Raw genomic sequence first — 17,423 nt, 5'->3', positions numbered from 1 at the left:
TTCTGCCCCATAGGTGAGTACCCGTAGTGTGCCGTGCCGCTGTTTTAGCAGAGATAACGAGCATGGAAAAATTGACCGAGAAACTTTGGACACTCAACTTCTCTTTTTCTTTGGCTAGATGCACAACACCTAGGCATTTTAAATCCCCACACCCCTCTTGCTCGTCTGACCGAGGGTAGGTCACGAAACAAGGAGAGGTCAAGAACAAGCTGGTTGGCAAACACAAGCACGCCACGGCAAGCAGCTGGCACCTGTGGCTGACGGCACCAACGGTGCGTCCGGGTACGGAGGCAGCGCCGGAATGCGCGGGGGCGCCACGGGTATGCTGCCTCCCCGGTGGCGACGGTGGCGCCCCCTACGGTGGGGCGCCGGCGGCCGGCGGGGAGCACACCCGGGTGGGCGGCCGGGGTGCCGCTCCAGGGAGCTCCACTCGCTGTCCGAGTCCGACGCCGCACCCACTGCCGCACCACCACCCAACACCGAGACAGAGGAAGGAAGGAGCAGTATGTGCAGAGAGAGTGAAGGGGGAAGGAAAGAGAGAGAGAAAGAACACAACTGAGGTGAGGACAAGCTGCAGACCAAGCCGGAAGCAGCAACCCAACTCAGGTACCAACGAGTCCGATGGCCCAAGAGCTGTTTCAGCACAGAAACATGAAAAAGGCTGCCACTGTCTGGAAGACGAAGTAACGAGCTTTAGCTGCTTGGTTTACTAGAAATGAGATTACGAATTTGTACGTTTATTTCCCCATATGATAAACACACTCACAAACATTTCACTTGCACATATTGCAACCAACTACAATGCTATTGTAGACGGCGCTACAAGCCTCAATGCAAGATGTGCTGTTTTCTAGTTGCTGCCCCAGATGGCGCTGTGATCTCAGGGTGGTAGCAGACCCCAGGAAATCTCGAAACGTGATGAGTAAGACCTAATGTTCTTAAAAAAACGTCAAAGCTGCAGCCCCTACCACTGCCGTTTGGCCTAGCCGTGAATCTAGCTAGCTACTAATCTGAATCTAGCTACTAGCCGTGAATCTAGCTAGCTAAAGATCTAGCTACTGCCAGCATGATAGCCATGTGATCCATTGAAATAGCAGTCCTGTCTGGTGCTGTTCAAATAGCTGCAAAAGGCTAACTGCTACACAGCACAAAGTTTAGCTGCAGGAGCTGCCGAGAACAGCAGCCATCATGCATTAGCAATGGTACCATCAGCTCACTGCCAGCACTTACTGTGAAAAATATACTAGCCTGCGTGTTTCAACATTTCGCTTGTGCTGGTATGTGACAACCACTGAGGTTAAGAGGCCTGTTACTATCATTACTTCTGTAAAAAACACCATGGCTCCTCGACCCTAGCTTTAGCTAAAACAGGCTGCTGGCGTAGCAGCTTGGAAAAAGACGGATTCACTACAGCAATGTTCACATAAGCTGTTCCCACGAGACTAACGTGAAAGAATAAGGTGAGATGGCACACAAACATCACAGGAGAAGGGAGAGGACAGTGAAGCTTTTGCACAGCCACAGGAAAGCACCAGGTAAGAAGAGTTAGGACACACCCAGATGTGTGCTGGGTCTGACAGCCCGCGGTGTCTGGTGTGCACATGGAACAGACTTCACAGGACAATACAAACACAAAGTAGCCCGTCAAAGCTACACACATACAGACCGGCTCTGCTGAGTCTCTCAGAGATATGTTGACAGCAGACCCCAGTGACCTCAGGACACAATACAACACACTACATGCGAGAAAAGAGTAGTACTGCACGAATGGGACAGGACAGGAGAACGAGGAAACACAGACGACAATACAGGCGCAGTACTGTTTATTCGAGGCCGAAAGGCAAACGCTTTATATGGGGTGAATCTATGCACACAACCATCACTGTCAATCACACAAGGCCTGATTAAAACCTTGTCGTCTGTGTTTCCATGTTCTCTTGTCCTGTCCCATTCTCGCAGTACTACTCTTTTCTGCAATGAACCAACTAGCCTGCAAGAACGTTCTACTTCGTTACATGCGAGAGGTGCGATTCTCGCAGGGAAGTGTTGAACAGTGAGTTTGTTTCTATGTGCTTGTGAGTTGTCTACTGTGTCTGGAGTATTGTCTTATTCTGACTGCCTAGTGCATCATGGGCTCCGCAGAATGTAAAGCCCCTCCATGCCCTCAATAAACTGGTCCTGGTCTGCATCCATGCTACTGCGAGTCTCGGCTCCTTAACTTGACCCACCTCGGGTCATCAGAGGAAGAACCAGCACGTGACCCAACCACAATCATGCAAGACACAGCTGTGACCCGTGACAAAAGCAGCACCATGGACACATCTTTATGAAGACAGCAGCCTTCCCCATTGCTTGGACGTAATCTTATCAAAATCTGGTCACAGCACTGGGCTTCCTCTTTCAGCAACTAGCAAACCAAAGGAGAGGAATGTTCCATGAACCTACTTTTTGACCCATGTTCACCCAGCTCAGAGGAAGCTGCGGTAAGGATAACCCCACAAATCACAACCACAAGGAGCAAGCAGCACTGCAGCTTGCACCGGTGACCGGTGCACTGGTGACCGCTGCACCGGTGAGTGCAGGCCCACTGACCTTTGTCGGCGTGTTCTCGGCTGGCATGCCGGCGCGCCAGGGAGCGCACCCGGTGTTTGCCTTCAGGCAGCAGCAGAGGACCCCGGTCCGCACCTCCACCAAACACCGCCTCCTGCCAACACACACACACTTCTGAGCTCAGCCCCAGAGGCAACCTCGTTGCCCAAACTCGCACAGTTACCACACCTGCGTAACACAACATACGGCGATAGCTGGATGCGGTGGAAAATGCGCCCTCTCTGCTCAGAGGCACGTACAATGCAAGCACTAGTTCCCGCCACTGTGCAAAGAAAAACGGCACAATCTGCAGCTCGGCGAACGGCGCCACTCCCGTTTGCTCTTCGTTTCTCCTCAGTGTTACGCCAACAACACCGCAGAACCGGGAAACGTGCCTTTAACAGCTGTCGCTGTAGAACACTCTGCTGCATGTTGAGCATCCACAGCATGCTTAGCCCATTTTCTTGTATAATCACTATGCCGTTCCTCCCAATTCAGCAAGCAGCTGCTGCTGGTTTGCTGAAAAACTTATTCGTGGGTGTGTTGGTTTGCTTAAAAACTTACCGAAAAAAAAGGAACAATTAGACGAAAGAAGATATAACCAAGCACTATACAGCGAAACATAGCATCTGCATGTGCCTGCTTGCATGTGGTTATACCACTTTTCAGCTAAATTTACAAGCAGAAAGGGTCCATTGCGCACGTCCCTCCGCAAGGTCGAATACTCCTTGTGCAGATTAACTTAAGACGTTTCTGTCCAGCTGCCGCATCTCTGTCTCACACAAGTTCATACACAGTTTCGCATTCAAAAGCTTTCAAACGAAAGAAAAAATTCTAACCTTTCTAAAAAAATGTAACCTGTGAAAAATAACCATGAGCTGCTGGTTGATTACCAAGCACAGCTCTGATTTCAGACTGAGTACATTCAATAATTCATGACCGAGAGACTACCAATTCCAACAGCTTTTCTCAAACACATTTTGTTCTCTAGGCACTGTTACACATTCCTAAAACTCATCCACTAAGACATATATTGCCACGTATCATTGTAGTGTCCGTTCATTCGTGCTCAAAGCCGCAGGAAAGGGGTGTTATCATTTTTGTTCATGGCACGAGAAGCGACCTGATTAATCTCGATTGATCACAGCCATGTAGAGCTGCATCTACGTGTTTCCAGATTACTGTAGATGATCTTGACCTGTTATCTCGAAGTTTCCTTGCCGGCTTTAAATTGAGCGATGCTGCGAGCAGCGGGCATTCGTAGTTCGACGACTGACGAGCACGTTTGTTGCTTACGCCGCCACCGAGTGATTCAGTTCTATTGCGGGCGCAAGTCAGCCCAAATAAAGAGCTTCGTTTGCAAGCCTTTCTGGTGTCTTCCTGACCGCTGGACTGCCGTCACTACAATGTGACAATATTCTGACAGAAAGTTAAGAAAAAAATTGCAGATGATGCACCACCACTGGGAAGGCAATTCCTGGAATGTTCCTTGGCAGGCACTCCTGGAATTCACCTTGATAGTGGGGTACACTACGACTTCCTCAACATCGTCCCACGAACAATCTACCATAGGTAAAGGGTTGACTGCAACAGATCCTGCAGTGCATTGAGGTGAAGAATGTGAAACCGCACCTGTGGTGAGGGTGCGTCCTCATCTGGAATGGCCAGCGGAGGCTTGTGACCGGGACCCGACAGCTGCAGCCGACTGATGGCCTCCGTCAGGTGGTCAAACTGCCGCAGGTTCAGCTTGCCCGGCTGCTGGTGCTGATGGTGGCCCTGCCAACGGAGAAAAATTTTGAGGGTCCAGCACGCCAGACACCGTCTGCTTGACCAGGATTATGCTGTGTGCTAGCCATAGGCACCACCTCTACCTCTGCCCCATCACCATTAAAGGGACACTGAGGGGAGCACTATTAATATTTTTTTTATAGCAAAATCCGATAGTTCGGCATGTCATGGCTTTGTTGCCACTTGGGCGGTAGCGAAAGATGCATTTATTTCTAAGAAATTTGAATTCGAAGTTGAAAAAGTTTTTCCCACCGCTCTGATTCAAACTTGGGATTCTCCTATGACGACATAGGACTAAGTGACGTGAAACATGACGTGAACATGACGTAACGCAGACTCCGTGATTTCTGGCTTCCAGCAGTGCGGCCTAGCAGCAGCCGAAACGAAAGCTACCGCCGGCCGCGCGTTGAAGGCACCTATCGGCTATTGCAGCCGTCGCTACAGTCGCTTCGCTTACATCTGCACTGGCGTTTTGCCAGCGTTACGATGGATCTCGTTCTCGAAGTCGTCAACGAAGTTCTCGCAAATAGACACCTTTAGCATACCGTGTACCTTGTTACCGCTAGCGGAATACCGGGAGCCCGCCTAACGCCGGCGAGCAGGCGCTGATTGGTCCCGATGCTTCAGGCGCGCGCGTAGCTGCCGGGTACGTGGCGCCATCTGGCGACGTCAAGGAGATTAGCGCATGCATTGGCTGCGCCTCAGTGATTTGTGGCTTCTCGGGTCCTAGAGTTGCTAGAACCATTGGTTCTAGCAACACTGCTTTGTCCTATGACGTCATCACGCTTGTACTTGCGAGTTTGGCCTGTGGCGGCGTTACCTGTATTTTGGTTCTTGCTCTTTTCTACGTTACAAGAGCTTTGTTGTCAGTATGAGTGGCGTTTTTGTAATCAGGAGTTGATATTCTGTCGATACAAGCCAACTTCAATTTCTCCTCAGTGTCCCTTTAAATCCCACCATGTCCCCAACCCTTCTCCTCCAACCTGGTATTGCACCAACTAGCGTTTGGGGTGGCAAGCTATGGACGTTCTGGATGCTTAATGCGGAACTGAAATGAAGTTGCTCCATCTCTCCTCCCCTTTGAGGGATTTGCCATAAGCAGGCATGCCGGAACTGGGCTTTTCCATTATTTTATGTGTTTAGGTGTTTCGCAAACGTGTAATGAGCAGCCATGAGTACAGTCATTGCACTGATAGAGAAAAAAGACTGAAGGGGCCTATCACGTGATGTCACTCAGGTTTCAGCATCAGCTGTTCAGGCACTCATGTTGCGGAAGGAGGCTAGGCTGGTGACAAACATGTATGGGGGTCATGGTCACAAGTCACATGACCCCTGGGTCACATAAAGTACCACATCATCCATGGGTCACATCACGAAGAGGTGACACAATCTATTGGTGACGTGATTGACTACAATGGGCCATGTAACCTTGCTATGCACTGTCGTTACACACTCACAACAACCACAACATCTCAGGGGGAAAGGTCCAGCTACCACATTTACCCGAATGCGACATATATTAACCCGAATGCAACAACAGCAGAGCGCACTTTTGTCTCTGCATAATATTTATAAAATGCAAATATTTGATTATAATGAAAGGGCCGACTTTTTACTTCTATTCTCAGCAAAAAAACTTGTGCTATGTTTGAGTAAATACGGTATAACACCTGACGCTGCAAGAAAAAAGTTCCCCACATTTTGCACTTGAAATCACCCTAAAGCCGGCCTGCAATACAAACACTATTAATGTCTGCCACCTCTGACAGTCGGCTCAGACGCACAAATACTGGCTACAGCCTGCATCAGCAGGAAAGCCCCACATGGGTCCAAGCCGTGGACACAAACCCACCCACCTTGGGTTTGGGCTTGAGGGGCGGTGCCTGCTTGGAGCCCGTCCTCTGGTAGAAGAGGTCGGGCGCTGGCCACTCCTCACCGCGGGTCGCGTAGGGAAACGCCTCCGCCCATCCGCCACCACCTGGACAGAGAGGATGGCCCAAGGTCAGCATCACAAGGGCAGTGCAGTTTCTGAAGAGCCACCCCCACTGCTCCAAAGCACGTCACTCGCACAGCCTTCATCCTTTCGACCCTGTTAAGTTGCCAAAGGATCCACCAGCTCGTCGCCATTTCCCGGACATTGTAATTGCGGTTACGGCTTGTGGAACAAGCGTGGAAAGTCGCTGGTGCTTCTGTCGTGACCACCCGCTGCTCTGCTACCACGTTCACGTAGGCTGGACTGGTAAGCCTCGACCCTCGGTTTCGAGGTTCGTCGATTGGTCACAAACAGCTGAAACTTATCTCTGCCTTTGTGCTCAACAAGAAAAAAAAGCTACATCAGCCGTAGAACTGTGCCGCAGACTCGCGCTGAATGCAATGAATGATGCAAACCACCTTTTCAGGAGACTGGTTTCAACAGACTGGTTTCAACAGACTGGTTTCAACAGCCTTTGCAACAGAATAAGCGGCGTAGAGCAAATGCGCACACTTGTGCAAGCTAAGTCTAAGCACAAGGTCTGCTATTCCTCCTTTCATAACTCGGAGAACTGAACACGAGATTCTTCTGATCACCAGCACAGTGAATTAGGAGAAAAGAAAGAGGGCACGTTATGAAAATAAATGAAACAGCTTCAATGTCGCAGTGGACTGCGGCGGCAAAACTGACTGATCCATGGTGCAAGCACCTTACCTGGGTAACAAGCATGTAAACAGAGTGCACTCCTGTCCTGAAATGCTGTGAATAATGCCATGCCATAAAATGACCTTTTGTTTACTTCCGTTCCAGCGGATCACAATCCCCACCAATGGCAACATTTCCCACAATGCTGAACTATAAATACTGAAGAGAAAGTCAGTTAGATGCCAGAAAGCTGGCATTCCCCAAGACCTGAGCCAATTTTCAGCCCAACATGCAAGCCACCTATCCACCTTTCTATTCAATGGCCTGTGAGATGCCGGCGTACTGCCCACTTGTTACGCTTGTCTTTCTTCATTACACAGGCTGACAAGGGACATGGTCAGTATGGTGTCCAACCTCATACTAACAGCTGGATGAAGGATTCCAGACAGGATTAGGATTGTCGGTGATGCTGCCTAAGACCTGTGAGACGTGACACTGATGTTTACTGTACTGTGCTACGTTCCTGTACAGACTAGTCTTAATGCAAATGCAAGACTAGTCTTATTTTGTCATAACGCAGCACCATGTAGCAGGATCAGACTTTGGTGCAGTTTGGAACAATTGGCTCAGCAATCCTACCCTTGCATACAATTGTTATATCATGGCCAATTACAGAAAATGCTCCAAACTGTGTGTCCATTTAGGGACAAGCATGCTACATCACCCGTCACACAATGCTACCGCACTCAGTCTTCATACTGACTCCTTATCTCTCACACTTTCACGGTCTTTATCACACACCTGGCTTCCAAGAAATTATGCGATTACTGCAGTTTCTCCCAGCAGTCATGCATAATACATGGCACGGCGAGTGGCACCGATGAAAGTTCTGTTGGTTCATCGAGAGTTGAAAGCTACTACCGATCTCTTGCTTCCAAAATAGGAGAGCATGGTGTATCTGAATACACAAAACGCTTATATAACATTGGTTGGACGGTTCATTTGAAACCACACCTGACAGAGCCCCTGCTTTAATTCCACAAGTTCCTACCGACACGCCATCACACCGACAGCAGCCCATAATCATAACCAGACGCACAACGCTAAATCTGCTTGTTGAACAGCACAGCAGCGAAGCTGTGGGTAACCTGTGCAAAAACACCCATCACTTTACTAGTCTGTGGTGGGACGCCCACAACAAGAGGCAAGCTCGAAATGACACTGAAGACTATACGCACAAGCACAAAGCGGGCGACGGCAGCGAAATGAACGGTCAGCACACCGCTCTTGTTTGGCATACATGGCATTCCCACTGCAAGCCCTGCATGAGACTTGAGTACCATAGCGGGCAAGCTGGTGCTGGGGTAATTACAAACTAAGCTGCAGCGCAAGCATGTCAGGTCACAGTCTAATGGCATCTTCAACTGGCTATTTCCGAGCACTCCAAGACACTCCTGTGCGCAACATTGTGCTCAAATGGTTGAAATAGGCTACCCCTGATGTACTTGACTGGTTCCTTCCTAGTGCTCTCAGTTGCGCTCAGCCTTGACGTCAAGTGCCTAGCACTCTTGGGCACAAGGCTACTTCCCCCAAATCTCAGTGCTGCGCCAGCATGGTGGCGATGTTGCAGGATAATGACTCGATGGCAAGCGGCTTAACAATGGTGTTTAGATGTTCTTGCGCTCAAGTTCCACAGGAGCTGCAAGCTAACAAAGTTACCATGTGCAGCAGTTTTCTTTGTAGTGCATCCAGCAGCGACCTCAATGCTTATGTTGATGTGTGTGTGTATATGACGAAAGCGACAACTTTTCATGGCTTATTGTGGCAGAGTCTGCTGTTGAATAGAACGCGGATGCGCTTCGGCAAAACGCGGTGAGATAAACAACAACTCGCTAAATGCGGCTACAAATTGCTGCACTTTGTTCAGGCGTTGCCATTCTCGCTGCTTCCATCACATGACCACTTTTACTGCAGCTCACGAGTGAGTGAAAGGACCGAAACGACCAGCTGAAGATGCCATGAGAATACATGAGGCAGTTTCTTGCGAGCAATGATGAGAAACTAAAACTGGCTGATATGAACGCTTGGATGTTTTTATATTTAATTTCTCCCCCCCCATAACACCCCTCTCTCCTCCAATGCACCCTTTCCACCCCACAAGGCCACTGACAGCAAAAGAGCACTATTGTGAGCAGCGGAAAAGCAGAAAAGGGGACAGGGAGGAAGGGATGTGGTACGCGTGACACGAGGGGCGTGACGTCAACATGAACTGCATCACCTGTGTCCATGCCCAGGGACTCCTGGGATCCCGCCTCTGCCGCAGCATGCACATAAACGGGGTGGGGGGGGGGAAGGCACAGCGTCAGAAACCACAGAGCACCCCAAGCACATTCCGTCATCATCCGCTCAGCAAGAAGCGCGGCCAGGTCCAGAGACCAGCAGCTCTCAACCACAGCAAGGCAGTACTGTGCAATGAGGTTCACGGCCGAAGAATGGCTATTCACACCACACTCGCGGCGTATAAGCTTTGCCTTGCTGTGCTCGTAAGAAGAATGCATACTTACATGCAGTTACTGCGGCTGTGTTTGCCTGTTAGCGCACACGCAGAGCAAAAAGACAGCAGCTTCAGTACCCTCACCATGTTTTGCCCTCCAGCGGCAATTCACAGCTGTTGACACATGCTGTGCCAACACTAAAGCGGTGCAGACAGTCGACATTAGTCTACCTTCCAGGAATACAACATGAAAGTTTGCACCCAAAGTTCTCCACACACGTGCTGCCATCAGAAAATCAGCTCCAGTGACACCCTTAAAAACTGACTGGCCTCACAAGCACAGCCAGGAAGCCGGCATGGTGGACTTCGAAGTCAACTTGATATAATGTAGATAGTTCAGCCCACAAAACGATAACCTTGATGTCACTAATGCAGTGTGCCACTACTCTCCTGTAGCCATCAACTAGCCCTTATCTACAAACGGTCACTACTTCCCAGCACAGTATTTTGCCAATGTGGTCCATTGTGGCAGATTGAAAATTCAGCTATTTCAGGGGGGATGTGGGGATCAGATCGCAAAAGTTGCGAAAAAAAGTCGATTTTTCAAAAGTACACTTTTTGGCATCTCCAACACTGTTTCTATGTTGTACCGAAATAGTTCACCCAAAAATAAACTTTAAGCGCTCCAAATAAATATATTAGTCAGCATCTACACATAGACAGTGTGTGCCAGCTTAGAACTTTCAGGCCTGTTTTCTCGAAAGTTTGTTTTGAGCTTCATACCTTGTTCATGGAAAGCGTAGGACAGCAATGGGTGCATGGATTTTTACCCCATTTGTTTTGTTGCGATCACTGAAATGTGGTCTGCGTCAAGACAGTCTCAGATTTACCATTTAGGCTCACAAGTTTTTATTACATGGTAATTAGGGCATGATACATTCTGAACATAAAAGAAAGCGCATATTGTGTCCTTTAAAAAAAACAGAGCAGAGAAACTTAAAAAGAAAATTAAGAGAATCTTGATTTACACCACACTTCTTAGTAAATATTAAAAGCATTTACAGACCTGTAGCCTGTTTTTTGTCATGCTAGGCTGTCCACAAGCAAGCAACATGGGGACAACATATAAACAATGATAAAAGGGAACCTACTGAAGCTGTCATTGTGAAACTTCATATCTGATTGTTTGATGGGGTTTTAAACCAGTCTGCCAAATTTCATCACTCTAAGCCGAAAAATAGAGAAGTTGCCTTCGATCCCCTCATCCCCCCTTCAGGGAGACCAGCAAAGAAAGTAGACTGCAGCTCGACTGAAGACCTGACCAGGCGGTCACCAATACGATGCAGGCAAGTGTACCACTGCTATTGAGAAAGGGAAGCACTACTGCTGACCCAGGTTCTCCTCAGTCTGCATACTTGGCCCTACACGTGAATGTGCAGCGTTACCGTGGGGGGGGCCACTGACCTGAGAACGTTGACCATTACAGCTGTGCGACTGCAGGGCACTCTCACGAATAGCCTACTTCTGAGCAAGTGACAGTACAGAATGGACAAGCAGCAAGAGGGGAGCCTCAGTTCCACAAGCCAACGCTCTTGACAAGGGAGCTTGTCTTCGTCCCAGAGAGATACAGATGAAGACGAGTCTCCTTGTTGGAATGCTGGCCAGCACAGTGAGGCTTCACTCCCACCCCCCCTTGTTCATTGTGTGCTGTCAAGATTGCCGTCGTCCCTGCCGTCTCCTTATTCGCGAAGTTACGTCATAAATCAGCTGGTGGAGCACATCCATCTGATGTGAAAGAGCACAGGGCAAGGCTGAGAAAAGCAAAAGGGTGAGAGAGAGCAGCGGGAAGAGAGAGAGAGTGAGTGAGAGAGACCTGAGGAGACGGAGGGGCCCTTCTGGAGCCGGGCCGAGGCAGAAAAGTCCGGCGGAGCCGGCTCAGGGGGCGGAGGGTACACCCCCTGCAGGAAGTCGCAGCTGGCTGCTCAGAGAAGAGGGAAATAGAGGGGGAAGAGTACAGCAGGGAGAAGAGGGAGAGAAAGAGAGAGACGCAAAGAGGGAGTCAGGTGAGTTCTTCCCTCCTTGGCGACAACACTGCTCAGCACAACACACACAAGTCTGCAGGAGGCAATCTCGAAACACCAAGCCAAGACGAAGTGGAAGACGGTGTGTAGAATCCAACTGCAATGCACTTAATTCCCTCTTCTAGTCAACACTGCCATAAAGAAAGAATAGTGTTACCCCATGCTTTCTTCAACTTCAACGGATGTTGAATTCTTTTGTATGCGCGCCCCCGTCCTTGTGTGCTTGATAGCACAGCAAGGGTTTTAGTTCTGACAGTTCCGACAAATAGGTAACATATGAGGGTTCTCACACACTACCACCCTCCACACCCCACTAGATCACGTACTACTAGACGCACGAGGTATAAATGGACGTACCACACATGCCACCATGGTTGGAGGTCGCACTAGCAGACACTGTCAAGGTTAGGAGGCTACATGCAACATCTTTGAAAGTAGAAGGTGAGAGAGCCATAGCTCAGTGAGTACACCACTGCATGCGACATGCAGAGGTTGCGGGTTCAAAAAATCGCCGGCAGCAAGCGGTTAGTTTTGCTTTCTGTGAAACTACCTCCTACCTAAATTAACCAAGCGATTCCTTTCCTCTTCAAACCAGGTGACGACAACAATAACATCTTTTGCCTCAGCGCACCGCAGGCTGACCCACAGCACGCGGCATAAGCCACACTGCCAGCTGTTCACCGTAGCATATCAAGCCGAAGCACTCACCACTGAGCCCCGACGAGGAGATGGTGTCGTCGTCGTCCGTGATGCTGTCCGAGTGCGTGGCGTCCTGTTCCTCCGCGGGCACAGGTGCCACGGGGGGCACGACGGGTGCCGCGCGGCCCACCCCAAGGCCATAGGATGCCTGCAAAGCCAAGAAAGAAAAATCTCATGAACTAAGCCTTGCCACACTTCAAACCAGCGTACTGCCATCACCCTACAAAGACAGTATCCATGGTGCCTGTATAGTCTTTGTCAAAAGTAACCAGGCTGCATAGTTTGCTTCTAGCTTGTATAGCGGAGCCCTTGTGGCTTTCCTAGAGATCAAGAGGTGTTGGAAGGTAACAGGACCCCCAGTCCTTACCTTTGACGATCATTTCAGCTTCAGGGAAGCTGTAAGGGCTCCACTGTACGGGCTAGAAGCAAACCATGCAGCCTGGTTACTTTTGACAAAGACTGTACATGTAGGAGAGAACAGCAGATTCTACAAACAGCAACAGAGATAGGGCTAAAAGCATGATGTGTGTAACAGCGAAGAAGAATTGCAGCTAATACTGATGTATGCAAGAGGTGAACATCTGACTTCTAACATGTTACAAGTGCAAAAGACAGGAGGGAAAGGGAAACGCAGTGGACAAGCTGCACACCAGAACCATGCACCCTCTACAACTCTTACCTGGGACCTCACATTTATGCCAGCAAAACCTCATTACAAGATGGAACAAAAAAAAAGAAAGAAAGAAAAACTTCCTGCCAGAATGTGCTTGACTGGTTAAAAATTGATTCCATATGCTGTCGTATCATATGTGAAGAGACTAAAACACATAATGAGCCACTTTTCACCGGCGTCAAACAAACGTGTCCCCGACTGTTTACCACCGACAGGAAAAGCATATGTCAGCCAATTACCAATTAAGTCACAAAAGAAGCAGGGTAGTTTTGAAACCTTCACACCTGGCATAATTAGAGAACGCTGATCAATGTCTAATAGCGAATCCTCGTCAATTCAAACTTCAAGCTTACATGAATGCAAGCTTTGATTACGTCAACACCAAGTGTTATTCAAAAGGCCTTCAATTCGAACTCTGCATAATTCGAATAAATTTATGCTCTGCTCCGAGCCCACATTACTGAGAATCGATTGTATTCCGATTTCTGGAGAAGCTGAAGCCCCAGCTTCTGGGCGCACTCCCACCTTGAGGCTGCTGGATTTGCGCAGGCCCGCCGTAGGAAAGCTTGGGGGCGGAGGCGGAGCATCCCGAGACTGCGACCGGCGACCCGTGGTGCACAGCCGAGGTGGCGGGGCGCACCGCGGGGGCGCCTCGGTCAGCGGAGGTGGTGCCGACAGGGGCGAGGGGCCGCCCCCTCCAAAGGTCACCAGGGTGGGTGGCGCCGGGGGAACCCGGCCTTCCATGGAATCTGAGCTCGGGTAAGGCTGCTGGCGATAGAGCTCTGCACGCAGGAAAGGAAGCTGCTCAGTCTTCCACCACTCAGCCAGCGACTACCTCACTGTGCCATGACGATCAGCCCTGAAGTAATCGCCTGACAACTATTTCCCTGTAATAAGGGAGTAATTACTCATTGACATTCACCCAAGCACAGACATACGGCTACAGGCTACAAAGGAAAGCTGTACAGCTTTCTCAGAGACTTCGCAGTTAAAGAAAAATTTGTTGATCAAATGTTTAGGGGAATCCCCCAAGGTGCAGTAGATTCGTAATAAGGGAGTAATTACTTGGGGGATTCCCCTAAACATTTGATCAACACCATTCCCACTTCGAGTTATTGATCAAATTGCTCTCGCCTTACCCTAAGCTTGCCGTCCCGGTTAGGTCAATTGGTAGAACGACTGCTCAGGTGAAGCGGTGGTCCCGGGTTCGAACCCCGGACCAGGACAAATTTTTCTTTAACTGTGAAGTTTCTGAGAAAACTGTATAGCTTTCCTTTGTAGCCGTATGGCTGCGTTCGGGTAAATGTCAATGAGCAATTACTCCCTTATTACAAATCTACTCCACCTTGGGGGATTCCCCTAAACATTTGATCAACTATTTCCCTGACCACCCACATAACTGCTCACTCAGAGAAAACTGGCCAGAGCACTCGCCAGATGGCTTTCATAAACAGACCACCTCGTTGTCCTTTACGAGAGTAAAAACATCAAATTTTTGGTAGCATGTTTCCGGCTCTGAAACGGTACTTAAAACATTAGTGCACGTCAGCCATCACATGAAGTTCCCCTACGCCTGGTAAATAATTTATAACCGAATTTTACCGGTCACGCTGTTTTGGCTTTTGCTTCAACAGCCAAATGGTGGCTGTGGCATCTGATCGAAGTTAGGTTACGCGAGGCATAAAAGAACTACAATGTATAATTGCCAATTCATCATTTTACTTCACTCCAACTCTGACCCAATGGCCAGAATGTGACAAATAAACAAGGAGTAGTAACAAAACAGTTTATTTATAATGCCCCATGTGACCCAAGTCCACCTTGATGTCACAGCCACTGTTTGGCTGTTAAAACCCAATCCAGAGTAGCTGTGAGAAGAAATACGCTCTGTTTCTCAAAGTTGTGAGGCCTACGGTGCGGCAAGAGCTTCCCTTCCTGCTCTCACCATCATTATCATCATCATCATCAGCCTGACTACGCCCACTGCAGGACAAAGGCCTCTCCCATGTCTCTCCAATTAACCCTGTCCTTTGTCAGTTGCGGACACCGTATCCCCGCAAACTTCTTAATCTCATCCGCCCACCTAACTTTCTGCCGTCCCCTGCTACGTTTGCTTTCTCTTGGAATCCACTCCGTTACCCCTAAGGACCAGCGGTTATCTTGCCTTCGCACTGCACGCCCTGCCCAAGCCCATTTCTTCCTCTTGATTTCAACTAGGATGTCATTAATCCGCGTTTGTTCCCTCACCCACTCCGCCCTCCTGCTCACACCAGCTTCCAGTTATTTCTCCCGCACCGCAATCCTTACATCTTCCTACTATACCACACTCACTGATAACGAGTGCACAAAGCTGTTGACTGCTAAAACCAGTTGCACGTGGCATGTGCTCACGTAGCCAGTCATTCAGACAGCAACCAGCTTGGCCAATGCATCTGTTCCCCCACAAAAGCGGGCCACACACATAACCGCACTGTTTGCGGCGGTTCCACCTACCAGCCTGCAGGCTGCGCCGTTTCCGCAGCTGCGAGGGCCGCACCAGGTGGTCGGTGCCGTTCTCAGGGGGCGCCTCGTTGTCGCTGCTCAGGGATGCACCCCCGCGGCCACCTGGGGGGGACGACGAGGAGCCACCCTCCGACGGCAGCTGCTCGTAGAGGCCCTCGCCCGACAACCTGCATTGCCATCACGAGCAGTGTTGAGAGACACTCACCTTCCCATAGGATGACCAGCTTGAACACTAACTTGTTTGTTCACTGTAGGATTCAAACACTAACTCGTCTGTTCACTGCAGGATTTAAGCACCTGACGGCAGTGGCAGAATGATTTGAAGCATCAGAAAATCTGCTCCGTTTGCACTGGTGCTCGTTCAAATCCTGCTCAGGGCTATGGCATAGGTTACGATTTTCCCTGCTGGATCCCGTTTGGATGGAAAATTTCAAAATGGCTCAGCAAGACTTGGCATCATGTTCAGCTTGACGTTCAGCTTCACGTTCAACTTCAAGTTCAGCTTCATGTTCAACTTCAAGTTCAGCTTCACGTTCAACTTCAAGTTCAGCTTCAAGTTCAACTTCAAGTTCAGCTTCACGTTCAACTTCAAGTTCAGCTTCACGTTCAACTTCAAGTTCAGCTTCACGTTCACCTTCACGTTCAGCTTCACGTTCAGCTTCACGGTCAGCCTAACGTCTGGCTTCAGTTCCAGCTTCAAACTCGCCATGACTCCTAGAAAATGATTACCTAAGTTTGCCAAAAATGAGAGCTTAAAAGCATTTCCTGCTAAAACAAAATCCACACTACAGTGAACAAACCGTGAAATGCTTCCAATGCGAAACAAAAGAAAGTGTGTCCCCAGAAGCACACTTTGAGAACAACTGTGCGTTCTCCAACCTTGAAAGATCTCCTCCACAAAGCTCTGCAGCCTTGACAACTTTGTGCCGCGGCAAACAAAACCTTTTGCCGATGACTACACCATGCAATGTCACCAACTTTCCATGCCGTGCACGAACGTGCTCAATGCCCTGTTGCTTTACTGCCCTAGAAGATAGCCACACAAAGTATTATCAGATAACATCGCTATGAAGATAAGCACGGAGTCCCGCTGCACCATCATCACATCGGCCAGGTGCCTTAGAGGCCTCGCCATAAAAACAAAACTTCTCCCACTAGCTCAACTGTGCGGTGAGGCTTTTACACGGGATTTCTGCGGTCCCCCCCCCCCCCCCCTTTCTATTGGTTCTTAAAAAAAACGTAAAAAAACATAAAAGAAAGAGAGAGGATGCTTGGACCAGCAATGCTTTGCCAGGCTTAACACCAATTCAAAATACATGAAAAATAACTAAATGTTCCAAAAAAGAAAAAAAAAATTTAAGCGAAAAACAGAGCATTTAAAAAAACTCAAAAGAAAAGCAAACGAAAGGCTCATCACAGTAAAAGTTAGTCGCAGGCAGACAGCCAAAGCACAACGTGCAGTCCGCAGAATAAATCATTATAATAAAAAAAAAGAAAACCCAAGTCACTGCAAAGTCATGGTTACAGTAACAGTCTAAGAAAGCACTCAGTGCCGGCCACAAAAGAGAAATCAGAAAAATAAAAACAGAATCAAGACAAAACAAGACAAAACTGAAGTCACAGTCACACAGTCAAGGACACAGTCACAGTCACACGGCCAAGACACAGTCACAGTCACACAGTCAAGGACGCAGTCAAAAATTCAGGGGGGCACTTTGTTGACCTAAAGTGTGGTGAGGCGAAAGCCTTAAGCGCAGTGTTGCTGCTTGTGTCAGTGATGCATGGTTAAGATGTTAGGCTTTGCCTCTAAGAGTGAAACCCGACAGCGTCTTGTAACGCTGCCAGGGAGTCCATAGAATGCCATCGCCCATTCGGTTGTACAAAATGTATCTGTCTGGCATATCTAGGTGGACACCTAAACCTCACTGTAATGGAAAGAAAGGGAGGAAGATGGGAGTGAACGAAGGCACCCTATTCAAT

At 49.0% G+C, this 17,423-nt stretch overlaps 1 protein-coding gene across 11 annotated transcripts in view; it reads right to left on the bottom strand.

Moving 5' to 3' along the window:
- The window catches only part of RhoGAPp190 (Rho GTPase-activating protein 190), a 53,039-nt gene that overhangs the window by 9,935 nt on the left and 25,681 nt on the right, over positions 1-17,423 (bottom strand). For 4 of the 11 annotated variants that reach the window (XM_089551367.1, XM_089551369.1, XM_089551368.1 and 1 more), the window contains exons 9-17: positions 15,435-15,610; positions 13,467-13,723; positions 12,278-12,416; positions 11,362-11,466; positions 9,273-9,308; positions 6,234-6,355; positions 4,222-4,365; positions 2,593-2,704; positions 252-458 (exon numbers count right to left, since the gene is read on the bottom strand). In XM_089551367.1, the coding sequence (XP_089407493.1) occupies positions 252-458; positions 2,593-2,704; positions 4,222-4,365; positions 6,234-6,355; positions 9,273-9,308; positions 11,362-11,466; positions 12,278-12,416; positions 13,467-13,723; positions 15,435-15,610 (1,298 nt within the window). The remainder of the gene's footprint in view (positions 1-251; positions 459-2,592; positions 2,705-4,221; positions 4,366-6,233; positions 6,356-9,272; positions 9,309-11,361; positions 11,467-12,277; positions 12,417-13,466; positions 13,724-15,434; positions 15,611-17,423) is intronic. The other 7 variants (XM_089551376.1, XM_089551375.1, XM_089551377.1 and 4 more) reach the window with 4 other exon arrangements.

Source organism: Amblyomma mixtum, chromosome 1, assembly GCF_055824585.1.
Source record: "Amblyomma mixtum isolate Tamu chromosome 1, ASM5582458v1, whole genome shotgun sequence".
Classification (NCBI taxonomy): domain Eukaryota; kingdom Metazoa; phylum Arthropoda; class Arachnida; order Ixodida; family Ixodidae; genus Amblyomma; species Amblyomma mixtum.
The sequence above is the reverse complement of the archived record's forward strand: the minus strand, read 5'-3'. Positions and strand labels throughout refer to the sequence as shown.